Below are 25,678 nucleotides of genomic sequence, written 5' to 3' on the forward strand. Positions count from 1 at the left end.
CTGATCAAGCTTTAATACAAAAAGATGTTGGGAGCAGGCCCAGAATGCTCTGGAGTAGGGGAATCTTTTTAGAGTTTCTAGCTGACCCTGTGAAGCAGTAACCCAAGGATACAGTGACAGCTGTAAAAGGGCAAAGTAGCATTATGTGATTAGACAGGAGGGACAGTGTATGAGTGTTCATCCATCCAGGCTGAGAAAGACTGAAATTCAGTTACTTTCTTGGGCAGGTGTGCGTTCCTTTCTCTGCTCAGCTGTGTTTTCAGTCCAAGTGCAGTGGTAGCATTTTGTCTGAACTCAGCAATTTGAGTATACGGAAGTGTGTTCTGAATATACCCACTGGAACTTTGCCCTTTACAGTGCTTGCATAGAAGGACAGCCACTTCACATGTGAGTATAGGTGTGCAGGAGATTGAGTGCTTCAGTAGTTGAACTATTCCTTGCTGAATTTTAGTTCCTTAAAGGAAAGCTGAATATAGCTGACTCGGAATAAACCAATTGTTTTTGATTTTATTTCTAGAGACACTTCCTTGGGCTTACAGATTTATGCATATATGTGCATGTGTGTGTGTCAAATAGCTTTCCTTTAGCCAGACGATTCTTAACTGTTTAGAGAGTCTTTCTTGCTTATGTATTTGTTTTCTTTCAGTTAATAATGGGACTTGGCACTCAAGGAGCAGAGAAGAAGAGTGCTGCATCTATTGCCTGCTTCCTGGCAGCCAACGGGGCTGACCTTGGCATTCGTAACAAGAAGGGTCAGTCCCCTCTCGACCTCTGCCCTGATCCGAGTCTCTGCAAAGCCTTGGCTAAATGTCACAAAGAAAAAGTCAGGTTTGTATATTCATAAAACACACAGTTTCCAAACCCCTGCTTTCCACAGATTAACTGATTTATTTAAAATGTTTTGCCTGTAATTACCAATAGCTAATTAAAACATACAAGTTTGGGGGTTTGGTGGGGGGTTCTGTGTGGGGTTTTTTATTGGCTTTTTTTTTTTTTGTGTGTGTGTGTGCTTCTTTGTTTTTATGGTACATTGAATGCTATTGACAAATACATTAATTGAAACGTACCCAAGTCTTAGAGGATTTTCATGCATATTAATTTGGGAAGGGGGAGAACGGGAGGGTGACGGGAGGTAGAACTTCACAAGAGGGTTGGGGGAAATCACTGGAAGAGTAACTAAGCATTGCAAATAGGTTGGCCTAGGAAGTTGTGAAATCTCTGTCTGTACAAGTTTTAATGACTGAAATGGGCAAAGCCCGATATAACCTGGTATGAATTCAGAGTTGATGCTGCTTTGAGAAGGTGACCTATTTAGTACCTGTTAATCTGAACAACTGTATGATTCTGTAAAAAGAGAACCAGGGGGTGGCTCTGATATCTTTAGGAATTAGGATTTCAGTGAAATACCATGTTATCAGGTCCATGCAGTATCAGATGGTTCACCTTGTCCTAGGCTGTGTTCCACCACTTTGCCCTAAATGATTCTCATCCTTAATTCCTGTATGGAAACCAAAACTGTACTTTTAAAATGTGCCAGAGAGCGGCTGTTTTTATTGACGTTGCCCTGGTAAAGAGCAAGGTGCTTATTTCCTTTCGGAGTCTGTGTGTGTGTGTCCATGTGTCCCGGTCTCACCCCTCGGCTGTTCTCACCGCCCGTGGCGGGCGGGAGCGGCGGGAGGTGGGGCACGCGCGCCCTCTGCGGGCGAGCGCAGCGCGGAGCTCCGGCCCGGGGTCGGGCACTGCCGGGCGTGGGGACGGGCGGGGCCCGAGCGCTGCTTCTGCGGATCGGAACCACGGGGCATGTCTCTGTTAGTAAAGCGAGCTTTTAGGGTGAAAGGGAGCAGCTTTTTACGTTCACTACACGCTATCCTGACTTGCGTGTCCTATTTCTGTACAATGTTTTAGCCGAGTTTGTGACCTTGCGTTCCATTGTCAACTGTGCTTCTTGGAAAAGGTAGTTGAGATTGCTTTATGATCATACATTGATGCCCAAGTGCATAGGAGTATATGAGCAGCCAGCTGATATGCATTCTAAGCTAAGTGGGTTTTTTAGTTCTTAAAAGTTTGACTGCAAGGTTTCTTTGTAGTGGCCAGGTTGGTTCCCGAAGTCCGTCTATGATCAACAATGATTCTGAAACCTTAGAAGAGTGTATGGTGTGCTCAGACATGAAGAGAGATACTCTGTTTGGCCCTTGTGGCCACATTGCCACGTGTTCTTTGTGCTCACCCCGGGTGAAAAAATGCCTCATCTGTAAAGAACAAGTTCAGTCTAGGACAAAGGTAAAAAAATCTCTTTATTTTTTTTAATGGAAAAGTAAAAAAAAAAAGAAAAAAGAGGTTGAGGAAATATACAGCTTATTTTATGTGGTATTATGCCTTACACATGTCTCACTGGATGGAATTAATTTTGCATCATAATGATATCTTGCTCTTTTCTGTTTGCCTGTCATACCTACCTTTCCCTGCCTTGCAATATCTTCATTGTTCAGGTCCTCAGAGTTCCCTAATACAGTCACCTGAGGATGCTTTATTGAAATAGACTATTTCCCCCCTGCCACTGGTATTCTTTTTTTCATGTTAAGCTAAATTGCTGTTTTCTGAAATATGATTTCCCTCAGTAATATTTAGTTCTTCTGAGTTCTTTTATTCCTTGGGGCTGCTTGAAAGATGATTTGGCTGTAAACTGAGTTAATATGCGCTTGTTTTTGTAGTTAATAATTACTTTCAGCTTTCACCTTTTCTTTGTTTGGAAACATGAGTTGCATTATGCTGTCTTTTTTCTTCAGAGTATCAACCCTGATACTAAGCCCTATTTTGGAGACCAAGGTTTCTCAAATGGTTACTCCCAAGTAGTTTTGACCATATGGGTACATCCCCTTTGCTTTTCTGTTTGAGTACTATTTTATTCTTTGTAATAACCAAGTCTTGTCCTGGTTTTTGTAGCTGCTGAAAAAAAAAATTGCGTTCTGCACTTCGGTTTATGTTTGGTTTTGGATTTGCTTTGGGGTTTTTTTTAGCTTTTTGGGTTTTTTTCTGGTTGTTGCTTTTGTTTTTTGGGTTTTTGGTTTTGTTGGTTTTTTTTTTTTTTGGTTGGTTGGTTTTTTAGGAAATTTTTTTTTTTTTACTTTTTCCAAACATATTTGATTAGTCTGCTTCTGTGGCATGTTGTTTTTTTCCTCCATCTCAGAGCAAATATAAGAATTGTAAATATAATATTGTACTTTTTTTGCTACTGACTCTCTTATTCTTCTTACACCATTCACTGCTCTGCACTATGTATGTTCAAAAGCCAAATGTTAACATAGTGGGAGCTCCTTTTCTCTAGACTTTATAATCAGTGAAAGGGTTCTGCCACCAGGTGATTTGGAGCAGTAAAGTGAGGCTTCTGCCCCTACTCATCCATTTAAAGAAGTTAATCTATGGAAATCAGCTTTCCCAGGTGAAAGCTAAGCTTTGTGGATAACCTTCCTTTGATTTCTTTGCTGAATTGGTTTGAGAGATTGGAATGTCTGGTCAATACTTCTGTTGTACTTTTCTGTATAAAAACTTACAGTAATATCTGCAAGGCTAAGGAATGAATGAGTCAGGACAATGGTTCTATGAACTGGAATAGGTGGTCCAGGCCAGTATAAGTGGAATTATATGTGATGTCTATGATCATACTATACATACCCCAACCCTGGCAGTGTTCAAGGCCAGGCTGGATGGGGTCCTGAGTAACATGGTCTAGTGGAAGGTGTCCCTGCCCATGGCAAGGGTCGGAACTGGAGGATCTTCAAGGCCCTTTCCAACCCAAACCATTTTGATGGTTCCGTGATATATACAGCCCTCACATTAAAGGACTTGAGAAACCCTAACCCAGAATATTAAAACATTTCTGTAGAAGTTCTTTTAAGTGAATTTCATAGGATTATAGAATGTTGGAAGGGGCCTTTAAAATCAGATATGTAACCGACATCTAATACCCTGCAATGAGCAGGGACATCTTCACCGAGATCAAGTTGCTCAGAGCCCTGTCCAGCCTGACCTTGAATGTTTCCAGGGATGGGTCATCTAGCACCGCTCTGGGTAACCTGTTCCAGTGTTTCACTACCCTCATCATAAAAAATTTCTTTCTTATATCTAGTCCAAATTGGCCTTCCTTTAGTCTAAAACTATTACCCCGTGTGCTACTGCAACGGCCCAGCAAAAAAGTTTGTTCCCATCTTCCTTATAAGCCCCCTTTAGATACAGAAAGGCTGTAATAACATCACCCCATAGACTTCTCTTCTCCAGGCTGAACAACCCTGATTTAGGTATGTGTGGTGGAATAAAGAAGGAGAAAAGAATAAAGAGAAAGAAATGTATGCTGTCCTAACTGCTTCTCTGTGCCTGTCCTTGTACTGAATGTGTAAAAATTGCCAACAAATATGTGTTCTTAAAAGTTAGTGTTATAACTCACTTAAGTTGCGTTTTGAGGTGCTGAATTAGTTAAAAAACCCCACTAGATAGAGATTCTTGAAGTCCACATACCTTGGAAATTAATGTAGAGAGCAGGAGATAAATTTCACTCACGTGTGTGTGTTGTTATTGACAGATTGAAGAATGCGTAGTGTGTTCAGACAAAAAGGCAGCAGTGCTCTTCCAGCCTTGTGGTCATATGTGTGCCTGTGAGAGTAAGTAACGTGACAAAACCTCTTTTTGAAGTAATCGTGAAACAGAACATTTTTAATCTGATTGCTAAAAGGTCATGAGTAATCTGATTTCAGGTTCTATTTACTTGGTAGTCTGGTGTGATCATCAGAATTTTGGTATTAGTTGTCATGCTGGTAATAATTGGAGGACAAAGTGGAGATTTTCAAAAATTCAGAAAGCATGTGCTCTTTCATCTCAATTATTTAACTGTGAGTAGGCTTGCTCACATTATAGAAGCCTACTGTATATCATTCACACTTCGGAAGTAATTAGAATCAATTTTGTTGTTTTGTTGCAGCTTTTTGAGGGCATTCAGATATGCAAATAGTGTTTTAAAAAAATACTGTAAATAAATACTTGGTATGCTTCATTACTAATCTACAGATTTGCTCAAGGGTTGTACTTTGCCCCAAAAGTCGCATCATGTATCTTTGCAAAGAGCACTAGTTATGTTTCACTTTGGTTTATCTTGTGTAGTGAAAAAATACATAGAAGATTTCCAGAAATTTTTTGGTTTTGAGTATATGTGGATGAGAATGCAGCTATGACCTTGTCTCCAGACATTTCAGGGCTTTGTTGAAGGGTCATTTTCCTAGAGAAGAGCAGTCCTTATTGATGAGAATCTACATCAGAGGGAAGGTAATCATTCCCATGAGTAACTGCTTACTTGCTGAAGAAGTCTGGTTTCTTCCTCTGTTCTGGCTGAGGCAGCTGACATCGAATCACTGACTATAGTTATCCTGATCTGGCCTCTTTCACTGTCTGCAGTTGAAAGATGATGAGAGAAGTTTTTTTGAATCATTTCCCAGGAAAGAAGACAACAAAAAGATTGATTACTGTAGTGAAGGATTTCAGCAGTGCAATATACATTACCAAGTCTAAGCTGTAACAAGGACAGCAAAAGGTTTAACAGTTGTAGATGATTCCTTTCCAGATTTTTTTCTGGACATCTTGTTCAAGCAGGATGAGAGAGAGTCTTCAATTTTGTGTATTTTATAGGACCCACTCTCATGATTCACAGTAACCTTTCAGCATTTATGAGACAATTTTATGAGACCTTTTGTAGAAAAATTACAGTCCCCTTTCTAGGATTATATCAAAATATGTTAGTTTACTCTTAAGGGTAAAGAGCTGCACCTCTTTGCCCCTGGAGCATTGGGACAGTTAGTGAGATCCATTGTTCTAAAGCAAAAAGTGGATAGCCAGGACATTCTTGGAAATTCTGGTCTCAAATGTGTGATTACCTTTTAATTTTTTTAGTTCTTGTGGACTGGACATCCATTTGGAGAAAGAGGAATATGTTCACTTGAAATATCTTAAAAAGAGATAGAGATTAGATCTACTTCGAATCCCAAACAGGGCATTGTTTAGGTGTGATTTCCAGAAAATTATGTGAAGGTAAACTCAAGTAGTTTTTTGCATTAAAAGCATCTGTTAAGTCATTGCTGTATAGTTACTGTGAATAAACAAACTCATGGATAGTAAAGAAGAAAAATGAAATTGATTTATTTCTCTGTCCTCTCAGATTGTGCAAGCTTGATGAAGAAATGTGTACAGTGTCGGGCAGTGGTTGAGCGAAGAGTGCCTTTCATAATGTGCTGCGGAGGGAAAGGTACAGAAGATACCAGTGATGATATTTGTGAGTGACTCCAGAGCCCATACTCTTTCATGTTCCTCCACCAACTTATTCTCTTAAATGATCTAAATCTTCCTCTCCTTTCTGAAGAAAAGTTTAATGAAAACAGTGTTAACCCAGGTATTCATTTGCTGTTTGCATTACCTTCAGCATTGGTAGCAGCAAATGTGGTAACACCGGCAGTCATTACACTGGAGAATTGCTTCCAGCATTCAGACTAGAATCCAAAACATGTGTGATGACTTGGCCACCTACTAATGCCCTAAGAAATAAAAGCTGAAGATTGTCTGTAATTGTGCAAATGAGCAAACAAATGTATTTTTTTTACCTCTGGAGCTCTGACAGAATGGTAAGTATTTTGCATCTAGGTACAAGCAACTTTCCTGACAGAAATTTGTCCAGTTTTATATCTTCTGCTTTGACTAGTTTTTAAGCTTCATGTGACTTCTTTGAGTAATTTCTATGAATTATTTATATTTGCTCTGTGTGAATATATGATACACAGTATTTCAGTTGAGTTTATGGGAACTGGAATATTAGTTCATTCTTATCATAATGTTCTGAAATAAATACAAGAATAATCATTAAAATCAGGCTTTCAATACTCACACTGGAAATTTAAGACTTGACAATTTTTCTGTTTCATATAGTAATATTGCTTCTCACATCAGTCAAATACAGGAATATTAATCTGAGCTTGTTCAAATTTTGAATAAACTACTTCCAAGACACTTGTGCAATTTTGAACACCAAAATCATCTCTGTAGATAAAAATTCATTTAAATGGGAAAGGATTTAGCTTTTTTTTCTTTAAACATGGGCAAAAAATATTTATGTCAGGAACTTCACTGGCAAATAAGAATTCTGAGAACATTAAGGGACTACAGACACCGTTATTATGGAAATACTTGTCAAAGAAGTGCTGCCAGTAAACTCAAAGAAATTCTTTGTTGAGCTGCAGTGATGGTGTAGTGAATTTAATTAGATTATCAAAGATGTTTGACTAACATTATTTTAGATAGTTGAAAAATTGTAGCTGTGACACTGGAAGTCATTATTCCTGGTTCATTAGATTGCTGCATAATCATGTGTCTTTATTTTCTTTACGTTACAGCAAGTGGAAACATTCCAGTTTTGCAGAAAGACAAAGACAACACTAATGTCAATGCAGATGTACAGAAGCTGCAGCAACAGTTGCAAGACATCAAGGAACAGGTAAAAGTGCTGGATAAAAATTGTAAGGACCACTAAGCCAATTGAAAAACCCAATGCATCCTCTATTATTTAAAGCAAAATGAATGTTGAAGTGCATCAGCTCTTGAACTTAAGTTAAAAGATGAGTATTTTTTGTGTCATGTGGCTTGTATGTCCTCTATGTATGGGGTTAAAAAAAAAATCAAGTGGCCATGTTTGATAATCTATCTGTTAGAGCATGTGTGTTGATATGACTAAAAAAGGATTCTCTGCTCAATCAGTACATGCTCTGACTGTTTAGGTTGACCTGAGTGTGTAGGAAACAGCAGAAGCTGTTTTCACAGAACAGTGATAAAAATAGATAATCTTCACTGTTCTGTACTTACCTTAATCTTGACTTGTCTGTTCATTAAGTCCCTTGGAACAATGGCTGACAGTTATCTGTCATATGAACAGTGTAGTGAACACACTCTTCAAAACACTCTGTGACTGCAAATTTAAAGCTTTGAAATTACTGTACATGTAATTCGAGTATTTGGAATTTAAATGTTAAGGTTTATCTTCTGTAATTATGTTTGCAAATCTCTCAGCAGTAAGGGATCTGGAGTATCTGACTATTGAATGAACTTACTCTCTTAGAACCCTGATAATGTGATCTTTTTGCTTCCCTGTGTATAACACAATTGGCAAAAACTTGTCATAGGTACAGGAAACTGAGGTGTTCTAGCTTGCCTTTTCCTCTGGTAGGCTTAAAATAGTCTGTAGTACTTCGGTGAGGGCAGCATCACATCTAGCCCTGATAGTTGTTGGTTTCAGCTGTTCATGTGCATGAAAGCAAGGGCTAAAATTTTAGATTTCGAGTCTTAGGGCCAGTGTCTCTAAATGCCTTAAATTTGAGAACTGATATGCTCAACTGAATGTCTGTGAAGAGCTGTTTCTGTCATATGGTGACTGGACTAGCACCCCAGTAATACATATTCAAAACAGTTTTCTGTGTAGTTATCTGTAAAGAACATGGAGATTGAAAATTGTCATTTGAAAATGCATGTCTGTCTTACCTAGAAGCTCCAGATGTTTCTGTCATCTCTTATGTCTTGCATCTCCTCTTCAGCTTCTGCTTTACTTTCTAGCACTGAGTGGAAAGAATAAAGTTACTTTTTTGGCACTTGAAATGATACATGCAGAAGATGCAGATGCATGCTTAAATGCAAGTAATCTGTTTTCTTCAGATACATTTTTTCAGGGTACTTTAGGAGTTATAGAAGGTTAGAGTTCTGTTTGGGTATGCTGATACTCTTATGTATAGGCACATGAAAAGAAAAGTACTTTATGTTACAGTTTTTCTTCTTGATTAGATGTGATATCAGGGGGTTTTTGTCAGTTTTCCTTAGGTGCTGTTTTATTCTCTATGATCTTGTCTAACCTTTGGGATTTGCTAGCCAGCAGCCAGAATCGTTCAGTGCATCTGACTAGAAAGAGATGGTTCTGGTCATTCCTTGTGTGCCTCTTGGTGTGAGACTCTTGTGCTTTTAGTGTCTTTTGTGCTTAGGCTTGCGGCAGGGCAAGTTGTATATCACACTTGTGAGTAGCAAATCCACACTTGTGGATTTGATTAAAATTGATCATCTCATCTTTTAAATTAGTGCTTGAAGTTATGCACAGCATTCCACTGTAATTGTGTATTCTTTTAATTTGTGCTGTAACAGTTCAGTCTTTGTGTTCAATTGATATTTTTCTACCTAAAATTAATTTGTTCTCTTTCAGCAGGTATAAGCCTTTGTTTCAAGTCAAACCTTCAATGATAATCTAATATGTTAGTGCAGCAAGCTTTTAAAACTATTTCTGGTGCCAAGCAGAAGTGATGCTGATGTCAACAGAATCTCCCACATCTGATGACCGCACCATTCTTCAGGGATTCCCTGAATGTGAACCCTTTTGACTGTAATTGCAATACCTTCACTCCATTTCATACATAATCACCATCATCCATCTAATATCTTATGTATGTTCCTTCACCATACTTACATCATTTTCTTCTTCCTTAAAAATAAATTTATTTTGTCACTGTGCACCTGTATATTGTTGTAAAAACTGCTTTTGATAGTGAGGAATTCGTACTTCAAGCAGTTTAAAACACCTTGTTAGTTAGAAAAAATTATTTGGATTGCAAACCCAATTCTGCTTAAGGTGCAATGAACACTTTTCCAGAGTACTTATCTGAAGAAGTAATTCTCATATGTGTCAGGCAGGTAGAAAATGGGATTTCATGCAGAGGATGTTCTAACAAACTAATAGTACAATAGTTACAGATACTGCTTATTTCTCACTCCGTATTTTCTATTGCCCAAATGGGGCATAAGGCTTGCAGTGAACTTTCTTTCACTGTAAAACTACATGTAAGATGGTGGTTAAGTAAGGAATTCTCCTTCAGAGTTGGCTAAAACTCAGTTAGCTGGGCTTTTATCCCGCTGGGAAACTGCTGAACTAATTGAGAAAAGCCTGTCAGAATAGAATTGTGTAGCAAACAGGAAGCTGCTTGTTCCTGCTGGCTGAGTTCTCCTACTGTGTGAAGTAACTTGTTAAGATAGTATCGTGTTAAGAAATTTAACAGCTAATGTATTTTATATACTCTGCTTTTGTACTAAACAAGAGAAATTGGGCAATTTTCTAATACTGCATATCTGTAAAGTGAAAATGTTGGGATTTCTGTACTTTACGGAATGAAACAGTTCAAAGTAATGGTGTTTCAACAGATTTTATTTTTTGGTTATTTCTGAGTCCCTTAGTGGATGTTTTCATTTTTAAATGATGGTGCAGCATTTGGAGAGAAACAGTCTCTTGTAGCTTCAGTAATTCTGACATTACAATTAGACAGAAAAGCAAATAATTAGCTAAACGTAGAATAAAAGCTACACATTGGGGATTTTCCCAAAGATAAGATTGGTGTTTGCTTTTTCAGTCCTTTGTGAAAGGTTGTGATGCCAATGCTGTCAAGTTATAGATACTTGTCACACAGCTGTGTATTCATTGCATTGGAAAGAGCTGTTCCATTGATGTCTGAAGTCTGTGAGTTACTGAAGGAAGAATACTCTAAGGGTCCCATTGATGTGTGGGATGTGAAGGTGGTGACTTAGTGTGAATGGAAAAATGAGCGGGACTGACAGACAGTCTTCTGTAAATTTTTAGTTTGAGAATGTTTTGTTACAGTACTATGGAAATTCTGGCAAAGCTGGAGCACACCCCCCTTCAGGGTTATTTTTAAACATAAATTGACTTAAGGTTTCACCTGGAAGTTTTATTTTCCTACATTATACTAGTATCCTGGAGATTAAAATAGTAATTTGGCCAGATTCCATGCCAATTTAAACTCTTAAGCAGAAATATGGTGAATTTTTTTTGGTCTTCAATTAAGCTATCTATCCTAGAAAGTAATACCTATTGATTTCATAGAATATGTGCTTCAGGGTTATTCTGAATAGGGGGCCTTGGTATGGTTTCTCTCTTACGCAATGAACAAATTGAAATAAAGCCCCAGTGATGAATACAAAAACAAGTCACAGGTGCAAGATGGTGATAAAATGAATTTTTATTTGAAATATGAGCCTTGTCCGTATTTTGTATTATGTATGAGATCAACATTTATAATTGTTAGATATATGTGATATGTCTCAGATCTGAGGACCTCTTAGATTTGATTTGATGTACTATAGAGTGGTCTTAACAATTTTCATCTGGTGTAACATCTGTTCATTTACTAACATTTGATAAACTGTTATAAATGAAATCCTAATATGGCTGCAATATGTTTATGGTGAAGGAACATGCCTTATGAAAACTTCAATTTCTGCACATGACTAAAGATGAAGGACATTGTTCCTTAGTGGCTTGGTACAAAATGAATTTTGCCATTGAAGAACTTAAAAAGATCTTTTTTGGGCATTGGCTATCACTTTACATTCAGCAATTAAAACTGATTTTAAAAGTTTGCTGTGCTGCTGTTACGAGTTAAGGTTACAGATTTACTAAACTGTTCTTTAGTTGAAACTTGAGGTGTTCTTTTGGTTGAAAATCTAGATAACTTCCTCAAACAAAGTACTAAATTTTTGCATATCATATTGATTATGCAACGTTTTTATTCCTTCTGTGGGTGTTGAGTGCTTGGTCTTTAGAGGTAAGTAAATGAATGGCTAGAATGGCCTGAGAAGAAATTTGTAAATCATTACTCAAGCATTGCATACATCAAATTGTTTGTGTTTTGTTCCCTGGAATATTACATGACATAAAGGACAATATTTCTGAAGAATGTTTTAATATTGCAAACTTGGGTAATGATATTGAAAGTATGATGTCAGCCTACGACTAGATTGTCTTAATAAAAGGAATCATATTTAGAAAAAATCTACATAGTTACTTGTGTCTTGATGGAGTAGGAAAAGCCCATATATTGTAAGTCCATGTGGAGTAAAAATGGGATTTAAAGAAACATCAGTTTAGCTTAATGGCTGGGTTATGCTATGGCAATTTTCTGCGATGCTTAGGATCACGTATTTGTTGTTAAATTTAAACACTTCATATGTTGCATATTCAATACTGTATAACAACTACCACTGACTGTGTAACCTGTCAAAATCTTTTCCAGACTATGTGTCCTGTCTGTCTGGACCGCCTGAAGAACATGATCTTTCTGTGTGGCCATGGAACGTGTCAGCTTTGTGGAGACCGAATGAGCGAGTGCCCCATATGCCGCAAGGCAATCGAACGGAGGATCCTTTTGTATTAAACAGGGCCAGTGTCTTTTACTAGGTTGTGCAAGAGTAAGGACATGTTGATGGATTAAATCTCTGTAAGTTTGAAAGGCAGTAAAGGGTTCTAATGGAAACATTTCTAATACTGTAGCACAGATTCATTACATAGTAATTGTTTAAAGACTCTGAATGCACCAAATAAAAGAAACAGTATTTGAACAGTCAGCTTGTAGCTTTACTCTTAAAAAACATCTAAGCCTACTGCTAATTTAAAGCAGTCTTTTTTTCATTTTCTTTCTGTCTTCTTCTTCCCCTTAAAGTTTAAAGGGACAATCTTATTTTGGTTTTGTTCATGTGTATCATGTATGTATCAGATGTCAAGTGATGTAAGGGAATTTTTTTTTATATTGTCAGTTACTACCAAACATAAATATTTAGGATTTTTTTCGCTTTAGGCTTTTCTGGAGAGTGTCAACATTTCCTGTGACATTTCTGATTGACAGTAATTCCTGTCTTGAAATACACAGTCATGAAAAATCTATACAAAATATATACATAGTAGTAATAAATATACTATTCCCATAAGGTCAGGCCTCAGAATACAATGTTAAGGTAATTCTGACTTTATCATGTCCTTTGTTCCTGAGGATGGGTTGTGTAGGAAACAGGAAAAGGAAAAATCTGTTTTAGAAACATTATGTTTCCAAAACTGCACTTTAGTCTAACAGGTTCGAGCTAAGTAACTTAAATAGTGAGTTCCACAATTCTCCTAATTACTTGACTTTGCATGGAATTGCTTTTAACTTGAGTGGAAAGGAGGACATTTGAGCAGTGGGTCAGTTATCCCTTTCAGATGAGTGAATTTGATCAGTTGTGGAGAAACTTACACATGTGGAGCCATTTAAAAATTGTGGGTCTGTGAATTCGGAAAAAACCAAGATTCTGCAAGATTTTCTTTCAAAGTGAGTTTTATTGTCTCCAGGCAAACAGTGTCAACAGCAAAAGAGAATACTTAATATTGATTATTCATCTAAGTGGGGTGTTAACACCAGAACTTATCTGTGAGCATTACTGAGTAATACTGCAAATGAAGATATTGCTGACAGAACAGTGAATTTTGTGAGCTGTGCCTAGTTGAGCTGAATCTGGCTGAAGGAGTTTGCTGTCACTGATGTGATAAAAAACTGCTCCTGACCCCCAAAATAAATGCTATTGTCAGGGACTGCAAACTATTAACATTTTTAAAACAAAAGCATCCTTTCATCCTTTTTTGTGGTAGAAAATAGCTGATTTAAGGATCTCTTGTAGCTAAAAGGAATCTGTGCTTACTCCTAAGTGATTCAACAGTTTTCTGAGTGCATAGTTCACATAGCCCTTTGCCATTGTGCAGACTTCATTTGGATGTGCTCTTGCAGAACAATAAAGACATCCATGCTGGAGTCACTTAGGTGCCTTACTAGCAGCTAAGATGAATTTATCATTGAATTCTCATTGCATATGTTAGAAATGTGGACAAAAGGATAGTTCAGGGAAAGATCCAAGTAAAGATAAAGATGCAATTGTGGTCTTCTCAGATAAATCAGTCTGTCTTCTGAAGCTTATGTTGGTATGCCTCAAGTGTGCAAACAATGGCAAATGCCTCAGAAGACTATTACTAGTAAACTGTAAAGATCGATAAACCTTTAAGCAATAAGATTAAACACTGAATAAAGTTTTCCAGGAAACAAGTACAGTGATATATTGGAAAAGTGTATGTAGAGTGGCTTTTAACACCATGAAGTGATGTAATACACAGCCTTACAATAGCCATCTTTAATCCTCATCCAGCATTCCAAATGTTCCTCATTATTTTCAGTGTTTTTTCATTGGACACAATCACATCTGGAGTCACTGTAGTAGTCTGTTTTATTTTGTGTACTAGTGGTCATCTGTTCTCAGATAATCTGCATCTGTATTCTTGGCCAAATGAAGCAGCCTTCCCTTTTTTTTCTTCTTGGTTCTTATTCTAAAATATCAAGATTTCAAGGAGTTCTGGAAAGTTTTTGATGTAAGGCCTTTTTTCAGTTCAGCATTTTGCTATCTCCACTTGAACTCCACATGCATCTGAGTGTTCATTGCAATTTTCATTTGGCCAATATGCACATCACTAAGGTTTTCGGTTTGGTTTTTTGGGGTTTTTTTGGGAGCATTTTTTACAGCTGAATTTTCTATAGTAGGCTTCAGTTTCTTGTCAGGCTTCTCCTGGAAATACTTCTGTAGTAGAGTGTGCCATTTGATGATCCATTTTGAGTTTTAGCCTGTCACTCGTCAGATTTGTACCTTGGTTTCCTCTGTCTCTGGCATACATATTTTGTCCTCTTAATTCCTCAAGGGGACCTCTGCAAACTTGTCAGCACAGATGCAGGGTGGATCTCTTCTTGATAATGCAACTCAAAACTGAAACCTCAGTATGGCAGTTTGCATTTTCCTAATTCTTTTTTGCTGGAACAAGCCAGAGTTACTTGAAAGTATTCCAACTCAGCATCAGTTGAATAATTCAGCTGAGTTAGAACAGATCTGAAGCATCCTGAGTAGGAAACTGGAGTTGAGTGTTAAGTATTCCTAGTCTGCAGGAGGCACATACTTGTAGCATAGGTAGGTAAATGCTGTATTAGGCTTGTCCTTTCGAACAGAGAGGATGTAAATTACTGTTTAACACCCTCACTACTTGAATACCATCACAGTCCTATGGAAACAGAGACAGCGACTGAAGGTACTGCTGTAGAAGCAGCTTTAGTCTCCTGTACTGCAATCACAGTAGATTTATGTGACTGCATAGGAGTTTGTGATTGGACTCATTCAGCAGTGTTGTGTGCCAGTTGAAATTGAAATATGTCAGTTTGATGCTATTTTGGTGCCAAGAAAAACAACGGAATTAGAAAAACTAGAAAAGCTAACCAAGGTGCTTGAATTATTTATATAGGTCTCTTATTGACAGCTGCAAGAGCTGTATCTTGTCTGGAGTTTGCCTTTCGAAAAACTTAATGAGAAAAAATGTTTCCAAATCCAGTATCATTTATGGAAATACATATTAGTATTCAGACCCTCTCTTTTCCTACAGATGTAGAAGGTGAACTAGTGTTGAGGAACCCAGTAAGCTCATTCACTTAATTCTGTTGTTACCTGTGCAATCTGCACAGATTGCAGATGTTTAATTGAATAGAACATATTTGAAGGATGAGAATTTCACTTGAAAGCCAAAGGGGATCATAACAAGTAGTAGAGTTGAGGAAATACCACTGTGCATCTGTCTGCAGCAGAAGATTAAAGTCTAAATTTCACCTGAGTGAAGTGAAAATTAGAAAAATCAGTAAGGTGTCTATCTCCAATTTACTGTAAAATCGTAGAATGTAAGGGTTGTAAGGTTTGTTACATCTATCCCCCAGCATTTAATAGCAATTTTGAAATTAAATAGATTGAAATATCTCCATTTGTTTCTTGAAACAAGTAACAATACACCTAAAAGTTGTTCAGTGTGAGGTATGCTCAGATGTTTAGGTAAAATACTTCCTTTTCCATTCATTAAGAGACATAAACAGTCATATCACTACACAGTGATTTAAAGTGTAAAGACGACCTAAGAGGTTAACAGAATAAGCTTAATAGTTGTGGATTGTTAACTTTTGTATAACTATGTTTGACCTTTCCCCCCCCCAAAACTTGTGTCATCACTTCCTGTGGCCCAAGCTCATATGGCACTTCTCAAAATCTGGGCTGTTGTTACCTACTTTCCATTTGCTGGATTACTGTGTAAATGTGTGTTGGGGTTTGGAGAAATCCCTTTTTCCTGAAGTGGATACTGAAAACTACACTGGTGAGATAGTAAACAAGTTACTTTGTAAATGTGAAAGTTTGATTAGAAGGTGGTGTTCTTAACTTGGACTGGGTGAGGATATAGCAGATTTGCACAAGTACTTGTGCCTTGTTAGCATAGTCTTACAGTTGGTATATTAGCTTCTTTTAAAGGGGTGAAATGGTCTTTTAAAAATAATTAAGTACTTATTGTGTAGATATTTTCTAGAGATGAAGGGTTATGTATGTCTAATTATTTTTAGCAGTATTAATTGCAGTTAGTGTAAACACTAAATTGTTTGAAGAAGCTGCTTTCAGCTAGTGATCTGAGCTTCCTCCACAAAACTAATTGTCAGAAATTTAATTTTACTCTTCCAGTAGCAGCTGGTGAACTGAAGAACCTATCCTGTTCTTTGTGCTGCAAGGGTCAAGTTTTCACTTAAAAAACCAAACCCCAACAACACTACAGTCTAACCTTTAGCAGTGCTACCTCCTTTCTGTCAAAGTGCTGAATTCTTCTCTAGCTGTTCTTTGTCTTTGGGAAGGGATGGGGAATGCATCAGTTTTCTTTTGCTTCATCAGTTTTGATGTCTGAATACATTGGGAAGGTTTTTTACTCTATAAATTTACTGTGTAAATTGCATACAACAGCAGTGTGATTTGCCACAAAGTACATTGTATACCTGTCTTGTATAAGTTGCTGGAATTCATACTGTTGTCTTTTTGTGCATTTCATAACTTGTTTATGTTGACAAAGCTAAACTGTTGTCTGCAGAAGCTTTAGTATGTGCCATTTTTATAGCTAAGCCTGTGGTAAATACGCAAGTTCTCACTCAGGGCTTTTTAACAACTTAAACACGTTCACAATATTCTTCAGCACATCTTGGAGAATACTAGAGATTTAATGACTGCACAGTGCCTTGATAGAACTATTGAATGGGCAGCAGCCATAGGGTCTTCACAGAATGCAAGTATCTTTCGAATCCAGTTAATGAGTTGATGTTAATACAATTGTAATGTTCCTGCCATGGATTTATAAACTTGTATATACTTTCTGTAAAGGAAAATTGGCAAATTTAGGTATTGTTAAGCTTTCTGAAAGCTGTTTAATTGTTGCACTGGTCATGAGGGTCTGAAGGGCGTAATATTCAAATTTACAGAAGCAGCTTTTGTGTCAAAGACAGCTGAGAAAATTTTCTGTATGTGACATTTTTAGTGTGAGGGAGAGGTCTTTGTATAAACATGTAAAAGTACCTGCTTTACTCTGATCTAGTAGATCTTTTGTAAGTGAGAGAGAAATAACCAACAAATCAGTATGTTTGTATGCTATTTCATAGTTAAAAAACTTTGTCTCATTTTGAGCTTCTAGGAAATACTTAATTTGTCCCAAGTAGTGTCTTTGTGAATGCAAATTATTCATGTTAGAAAACAGTTTTACTGAATCACACGAACATTTTTGCTTTTGTTAAAACTAACTTTGTATTTTCAGTAAACTGTAGATTTTGACATGACTGTTTATTGGAGAAATTTAAGGTTGCCTGTGTGAATGTAGTGTATTTCTGTATGCAGATAGCATTATGTAATTGCTTACTTTAAAACTGCTTAGGACGGCCTAAGCTTTTCAAGGGAAATGCTGATGTACTGTATGGTTAGTAAACTGACTTTTTCAAGAGCTTTGATTTAAAAGTATACTTGGACTGAATTAATACTGATTTTTTGCACACAACATTGGAAAAAGGGTAGTGGCTCATTTGTCTTCCTCCTTCTTAGTTGTAATGATGTTAGATGTCATCATGAAATTAGAAAATTGTATACCTGAAAAAGTATTTGCAAACTCCGTTACTTGTTGGCATGCAATGTTTAAAAGTGCACCAGACTTTTTTGAGAAAGTTTGCAGTCCCAAGTTCTTAAAAAACCTGGTTCTTTTATGATATGTTCCTGAAGAATGAGTTTGTGGAAGCATCAGAAGTGCTATGTGCCTTTGAATCTCCAAGGTACTCAAACTTTGCTAAAGCAGCACAGTAGAAGTTCGAAGGGTGGATTATGTTTTAACAACAAAAAGGTTGATTTAAAATGATATCTGTATTATGTGCAAGTTTTCCTGTAAATATGCAGTTCATAGTACTGTTCTACTGACCAGAGTTGCTGTTTAAGTGTACGTTAGACTCTGTTTACTTGTAATTGAATGGCCTTTACAGATCTGGCTACATGAATGTGATCATTTAAACATCTCCTGCCAGATACAGTAACTTCCATATTCTGAGACAACAGATGCTGCATCATAGTTTGTACTTTTAGGATTCAATTTAATTGATGCATTTGTACAAAAAAAAAAAAAAAGTCTATGTAATCAAAGGCAACAAAACCAACCAGTCTTATATGGCTTAGTGTTTTTGTCTTAGTGTACAGGTGAAAAAAGGAACTGACAATAAAAAATTTGTTGCTCTCTTTCTTAGTTTCTTTTCATTTTTCAAGTTTCTTCAGCCTTGGTTTATATGAGAGGTCTGTATGAAAACATAGTGTTTTCAAATACTTTTGAAAAAAGCTTTATTTTAAAATAATTGATGCAAATTGTTGAAATACATTTGAAGTAGCCTCTTGTTCATTGCTTTGGGATTTACAAGCTGTTCGTGTACTTCTCTGTACATGTTCATCGAACGTGATGGGAGCAGTGTTGGCATTGGTTCAAGACTTGATCTCTGTGGTCTCAAGGGTTTCAGCCGCTGCTGTTGATTGCAGGGGAAGCTGCAGGTTTTGCAGGTGTTTGGTCTTGATGGGTTTAGATTTTGAGAAGGCTAATTCATACTGTACAATATAAATAATTATATTGTTAATTGTATTATAGTGCTAAATATTGTTATAAATTATAATAACTTTATAATATAAATACTGTGCAATGCAGTTAATTTCTGTATAATGCACTTTGCTGTTCTCTTTCCAGCTGTATCCCATATACAGTCATTGCTTTTGATGGCCATGGTTAAAGTGCATGGAGATTTTGTTTGGATTTGACATGAATTAAGTAAAGAGGGTGGTTCTTCATGGGTGTACTCTGTTTCATTTAGGGAGTAAAGATTAGTAGTAGTATTGGAATAAAAAGCATTAGCCTTCCTTTTCAGACTTGGTTTTCCACCATAAGGAAAGGAAATATAAGTTGTCAGCAACAAAACTGTTGAAGTTCTTGTTGTGCTTTGTGCAGCCCTGCTCATGACAGTGACATGCATTGGAAAACTTCTACTTTCAAGAATGAATCATATCAACTTTTTTTGATACTTACAAAAAGATTTTGGCTGGAAAATACTTCAGGGTTTTAAATAGTTTGTTCCCTTTTCAGCAGAGTAGTATTTCCTTGCTTTCCAGAAGATACTAGGGTGGGGGTTTTTTGCAATCTTTAGGGATTGATGCTGTGATGGATTAAAATAGCTTAAATTACATTAAAAGTCGAGAACTGTGCCAACTGGCAGTGTATAAACTTCAGTCTTTAACAATGCAAGACTTTGTTATGGGAAAGTCAGTGCAATATCTATTATTGTTAGGATTTGTTTACACTTACTTGACTGCCTTAGAGAAGCCAATAAACCTTAATTTCTGTAAATTTGCCTAAAATTGTGAAAATACACTTGGGAGACTATAGTGACCTCTTGGAACACTATAACACCATTTCACTGATTTTTCCTTAAAAATAAATCTGTGGGAGGTAAGGAGACAAACTTAATTCTGAGCCAATTTCCCCACTGATGCTTGTCCATCCTAAAGTGTGTATTTCTCCCACAAGGGGTCAGTAGCACCCTCCCTTTGGCACAAGTTTTTATTACACTATAAGCAGAAAGCAAACAAGGGATAAGGATAATGATGATTGCATTAATAGGTGGGTGGACCAGACCTCTCTTGTCTCCTTCTTCAAGCAGGCTAAGTATAATTAGGTTATTTGCTGACTTCAGTAAGCACCGTATTCTATCCTCTGACTCTCATGTGACATGAACATTGCTACTATTGATTAGGGCAAAGTTCCAGTGGAGTGTTTGCCTTTAGCTCTAGTTGAAAGTATTCATTTAGTCAAGCTTTTTTTCAAAAGCCTGCAGTTGGAGCAGATAAACTATATGAGAGAGCTTGTCCAGCGGGCAGGGGAAAAGAATTCTTGTATGAGTGTCCCACATATTCTTAATGATAACCACAGTCTCCCTAGATGGCTAGAGCTGATTAGTATTTTCCACTCTGTAATAACACAGCTTATAGTTAAATATGCTTTGAAGCCTATCAGGCTGCTCAGTGGAAGGATTGTCCAGCTTCTCAAGGCTTCCCTGAGTATGCAAGTTACTTGAAGGTCAGAAGTTAGAAGTAACCCATAATCTTTCTGCCAAGAGGCTGAAGAGACCAAAGAGCTATTCCTTCAACAAAAATTTGCAACCCTTGTAGCAAAGTCATGTTTCACAATTGGGAACCTTGAGATGGTCAATGTCGTTCAGGCACAGGTTCTTACATGTGTTGAATTTAACAAGGCGCCTTCCTTACCTTTGTGTTTGCAACTCTTGTTATTCTCTCTGTCACATCTGTTGTGGTTTTTGTATTTTGTGTCCTCAGTGCTTCTGTTCACACTATGCAAATCCTCCATTTCAATTATTTCTCTGTCTGTATTTTTGATAGCAGAACTGTGTCCCTTCCTTCTTGTATGTTCCTTCTGAGTGTCCTCCTGTTTTCCTTTGCACTTGAGGTTGGCTTAAGCATAGTGAGGCCCTGTCCTCATGTCCCTAACTCCACTCTTCAATTTCATGTACTGACAGGAGGAATTCCTGAATTTGGTCTTGACATAATTTCACATTAACTTATTGACATCCCTTATTTCTCTCCATTGGTGGCATAAGAAAGAGTTTTGGCTACCACCTGAAGAAAGGATGGGGGCACTTCTTTTGTCTGGTTACCTCTGATCTCAACCATGTGAGGAAATTCAGAAAGAAGTAGATGTTTCAAGGTTGTTTGGTTTTGGTGGTGTCTTTCTGTCCTATAGGCCACCTGTAATTTTCATTCTTCTGTATCCTGGGTTCGGTTTTTGGTGACAGCTGAAGGGTTTCTTATCAAAGAAACTTAAAAACAACTAGAAGACAGAAGCTTCCATCTAGAGTGTCTTGTGCACTTATGTTGCCTGGAGGAAGTTCAGTAGGACTGCTTGCAAAGAGGAGCAGTCTGATTTTGGACTTCTTACTGCCTCCATAAAGCATTAGGAGAAAAATTCCATCTCTTTGAATAAAGTAGATCTGAAACCACGTTCCAAGTAATGCTTTTCTGCTAAGATTTCATAGCCTCTAACTGTGTATATACCTTACAGTTGTAAGGTATTATGATATTCCATGTGAAAGCTATATACAATTAATAGCAGTTGCACGGCATTTATTTCCCAATGGCCATAGATTGTTGGCTTTGAAATACAATGCTATTTATTCTTCCTCTCTTCTTCTTCTGTGATGAGACTTGTAAAATAAAGATTACTTCAGGTTTATGTAGACAAGGCTGCTTTTCCTAACATAAGCCTGTAGTTCAGCTGTTTGGGGTATAGCCATACAATTCAAAGCATCATGCTCAAGTTTTTTGACTGTTTTTCTGATCTATAGCACATGGCATTTAAAACACGTAATTTATATTGATCTTGGGTTTTGGTCAGGTGATTCTGATTGTATGTAAGGCTGAGGAAGTCTTCATATCGTTGTTGTCCTCTGAAGCTGCATTCTCCCACCTTTTCATGTGGAGGACATAGGGTCTGGAAGCACCATACTTTTTTGTTGAGATAGAATAGTATGTTAGAATAAGGGCATTGGGAAACCTAAAGCTAAAATACAGTCATAGGCCTAGTTCTTCTGGAGTTTGTGAGGTAAGAAACTCAGGTGGCAAATTTGACTGAGAGAAGAGTATCTACTGAGTTTTAAATTCTTCTGTACCCTCTCTGGAGAGCTTGTAGCATGGGTACATTGAGTCCTGCTGTAACCCTGCCGTGTCCTGCATGTGCCACCACCCTGGATAGGTCCCTCCACACCAAATCTCCCTGGATTAATATGTCTTACAGTACTACTGAAACTATTCCACACATGGAGAAGAAAAGGCGTGGGAGTTAAAAGCCAGTCCCTGATGCAAAAGTTGTGGATCTGCTGTTCTATTTAACACAGCTCTCTTCCCATGGCACACACAGAGGATGTAAAGAAGTGATCTTGACTTGGATTTACTGTGAACTGTGTCTGTCTGCACCCAGGCAGCAGCATAAAGGAGCTGCTGCAAATCAACTGCTCAGTAATGAGCTGTTTGAGGTGCCTGCCCTGCAGCAAGCAGAAGTTGGGAGCCACTTACACTTTTAAAGTGTTGCAGCCAAGTAGGGTTGAGTGGGCCAAGCCCTCTGGGCATCTACTTATCCTGAGCTGACATTGCTTTATTGGTAAGTGGCATGGAAGTGAATTAGATTTGAAAAGCATATCTTCATTAACAAGATTGGGATACCAGACATTTAATTTTAGGTTTTATCTGCTGTGCTGAATCCAACAGTGATACCAAGATTTGGCAAGCAGTTGTTGAGCAGTCCAGGAAAGGTTAGTCATTGCCTTTTGTAGGAGTTTCTCAACTTTGAGGACGTAGTCAAACAGTCCTCAGGAAAGAAAAAAATCATCTAGCAGGAGTGTTTCAGAAGAGTTATCTTTTTTTTTTTTGGTTGGTTGGTTTGTTGGCTTTTGATTTTTTTTTTTTTATTTTTTTTATTTTTTGTTCTTACCCTCTACTACTGGATGGGAGCTGTGTCTGGTTTTTCATTTCTCTTGCCAGTTTTCATTTAGCCAAAAATGCTGCCATAATTGCTACTTGCCATCTGAATTCACCAAAATCAAATAAAAATCCCATGTGTCTGTTCCTGACCACCACACTACCTCTCCCCAGAACATCCTTCCAAGGGGATGAATGTGCACGTGTGGGCTATAGGAGAGCTAGTGTTACCCTCTGTAACTTTCCAGGACAAGGAAAGAAGTGTAAATGTTGATTTGGTCTGATCTTTTTCTTTCTGACCATCTTCAGTTATCAAATGTTGGGATGCCTTTTTTTCACGTGGCATTTAATTTTGAGAGGAAGTCAATGGGGGCATCATTGCTGTGCCTGGAATTCTTGGATTTGGGCTGTCCTTTCCTACAAAATCAGGCCTGTTGGCCTAAAATAGGTTGTTTTCTGAGGTACAGGTATTTAAACATTAATCTAGCCAGCTCTGCTCACAGGAATATTAAGAGATGGCTTGGACCTGGCAGGTTTTTCTAGGGAAGGTAAGGAAGTGCTTAGCACATCCCAGGTTAAGCTCTTCCCGGTCACAGCTCAGTGCTAAATGCTGTGTGACCTGCAATGTCTGATGGGTAGATACAGCTTAAGGCATCTTCATGGCACAGTGCTGTGTCTTTAGGATCTCGCAGTGGGAGCAGAAATGCACTGCATCCATGATAACGTAGTATTTTTCATGAGTTGGTGCATCTGGCTTTTCTAGAAGGGTAGATGGCCTGAGACAAAGTCAGTAGGTACCCCAGGGAACCTGGACATAGAGCACTGGGTGGTGCTCGGTGCTCTTAGCCCAAAACTCTAGAACAAGTTTCCTTGTGTATCTGTGGATTGGCTGTCAGTGAATTAGAAACAAGAGAATCTATAAGGCACCAGCTTTCCATGTTTGAGTGAAAAGTGTCCTTCCCTGTGTGTTATTAATTTGCTTCCTCCTGATATGGAAGGAACAAAGGAAGCTAACAAGCCTAGCTTGTTTTGCTGCAAACTGTGTATATGCAGCATTGAACATCTCCTTAGGTAGCTTTGAATGTGAACAGGCAAAAAAAAAAGGGGGGGAGGACAGAGAGGTCTTTAATGATGTGTTATGTTATTGATGGTATTTCTAACCCAGAGGAGAACTGCCTGCCTCGGAGCTGTAGGCAGTGTTACCCACAGTAACTTGCTTGCTTGTGCATAGTTCATTTTTGTTTTATTGTTCAGGAAAGATAAAGTGGTGTCTCTGCTAAGTGTGGTGACTGGCTGGGAAGAGCAGCCTGGTTCTGTTGAGCACAGCTGCCAAAACTGGAGCAAGCCAAGGGAGAGCGGTTCTTTTGTCAGGGACAGAAATGTGGTCTGACACAGCTTTCTTATCAAAGGGAAGGATTTTTCACTTCAGGAGGAAGTTTGGCTGGGAAGGCATCGGATAACTTTTTTTTTTTTAGCTCTGCGGGAAGTCCTGTATAAATGTGTTTTCCATGAATGTAATAGTTCTGCTTCTGACTCTCTGGAGAGAACATTAGTGGCTGTATATGAAGGAAATAACACAAAGGTGACTAAAATATTTTTCATCTGAGTAAGTCAGCAAACACACCTTGCACACTCACAGCCAGGAGCCATTTGCTCTTGGCTCGTGCCATGGGGTAGACAAAAAGTTGTTCTCTTTTTTTTCTAATTTTTTATTCTAAGTATTTCTGAAATTTCCCTTGATCCGTTCCAAGCCATCATGTTGTAGTTAAATTAAAACTTAGCCTTTTCTTCTGGTAAATACCTTGTGTAACAGGAGTGATTTGTTTGTGTTTCAGCTTAAACTTGCATAATTTTGTTTAAACTTTAAGAACCTATGTGTATTATAGAGAAGTTTCTCTAATACCATTGAAGAAACAAATTGTCCTCTAGCTGAGGCCATTAGATTTGTTAGATTTGGTTTCCGTGGTTTTCCTGTGAGTCTTTACACAAGTCACTTAGTTTTGTGTTTCCTCTCTTCCTCAAGTGTGAAATGAGAAATTACTGCTTGGGGTTATGAAAAGAAATCTGCTGGTGTATGCAGGGAATCCTACAGCAGCCTTAATGAGTTCCTGAAGGTAAGATGCCTCCCCTGCCAGCCAGTCACACAGTGGTGTACCTGCTCAGTTTAGTGCTCTCCTGATGAAAAACTGAAACCTGGTACTAGTGCTACTTCAGTCCTGCCACAGAGCAAATAGGCATAAAATAAACTAAAATCTCCCATCACCCAAGCAATGGGAGTAATTAATTAACTAGTAATTATATACAAATATGTATTTTATTATACTTAACAAGTAACTGATTGATCATTATTTCCTCATTAAAGCTGTTCATGAGAAAGAGCTGTATTCAATACAGGTACTGAGTTATAACTTTAAGTAAGCTGACAAAATGCCAGCTTTTGGGTGGCAGCATTTCTCTGACACTCTGTCTCCGTGATCTTGTCAAGTGTACTGAAGCATTTTATTAAGTGCTTTCTGAAACTCCACCTCCCACAGCCAGTGGGTGTCACTGCAGCATTGCAGTGAGGGAGAACAATTTTGGGGAGAAAGAATAAAAGTTCAAGTGTATGTTGTATTTTCTTTAAGTTAGAAATAATTGCAGAAGAGCAATTAAATCCTAACTTATTAACTTGGCAATTTGCATAGATGTTTCTTGGAGATGCTTAAGGGTTTGAAATACTTACTAAAAAAAAAAATTAAATATCCTAGATGACCAAGGCAAATCTTCTGATAGAATTTGTCACTGGCAACTTCCATAGTCATGCTGGCCCCAAATGCTGGCTTGCTTCCTAGTGCTGAATGTTATGCACCTCACAGATGATGGT

At 37.8% G+C, this 25,678-nt stretch overlaps 1 protein-coding gene across 1 annotated transcript in view; it reads left to right on the forward strand.

Annotated features, from left to right (window-relative positions):
- MIB1 (MIB E3 ubiquitin protein ligase 1) overlaps positions 1 to 18,535 on the forward strand; it is a 78,388-nt gene extending 59,853 nt beyond the window's left edge. Inside the window, 6 exon segments of the mRNA XM_039548257.1 lie at positions 647 to 828; positions 2,088 to 2,280; positions 4,577 to 4,655; positions 6,200 to 6,313; positions 7,425 to 7,525; positions 12,144 to 18,535. Of these exon segments, the coding sequence (XP_039404191.1) occupies positions 647 to 828; positions 2,088 to 2,280; positions 4,577 to 4,655; positions 6,200 to 6,313; positions 7,425 to 7,525; positions 12,144 to 12,284 (810 nt within the window). The 3' untranslated portion in view covers positions 12,285 to 18,535.
- The last annotated feature ends 7,143 nt before the right edge of the window (positions 18,536 to 25,678 follow it).

This window comes from Corvus cornix, chromosome 2 (assembly GCF_000738735.6).
Source record: "Corvus cornix cornix isolate S_Up_H32 chromosome 2, ASM73873v5, whole genome shotgun sequence".
Classification (NCBI taxonomy): Eukaryota; Metazoa; Chordata; class Aves; order Passeriformes; family Corvidae; genus Corvus; species Corvus cornix.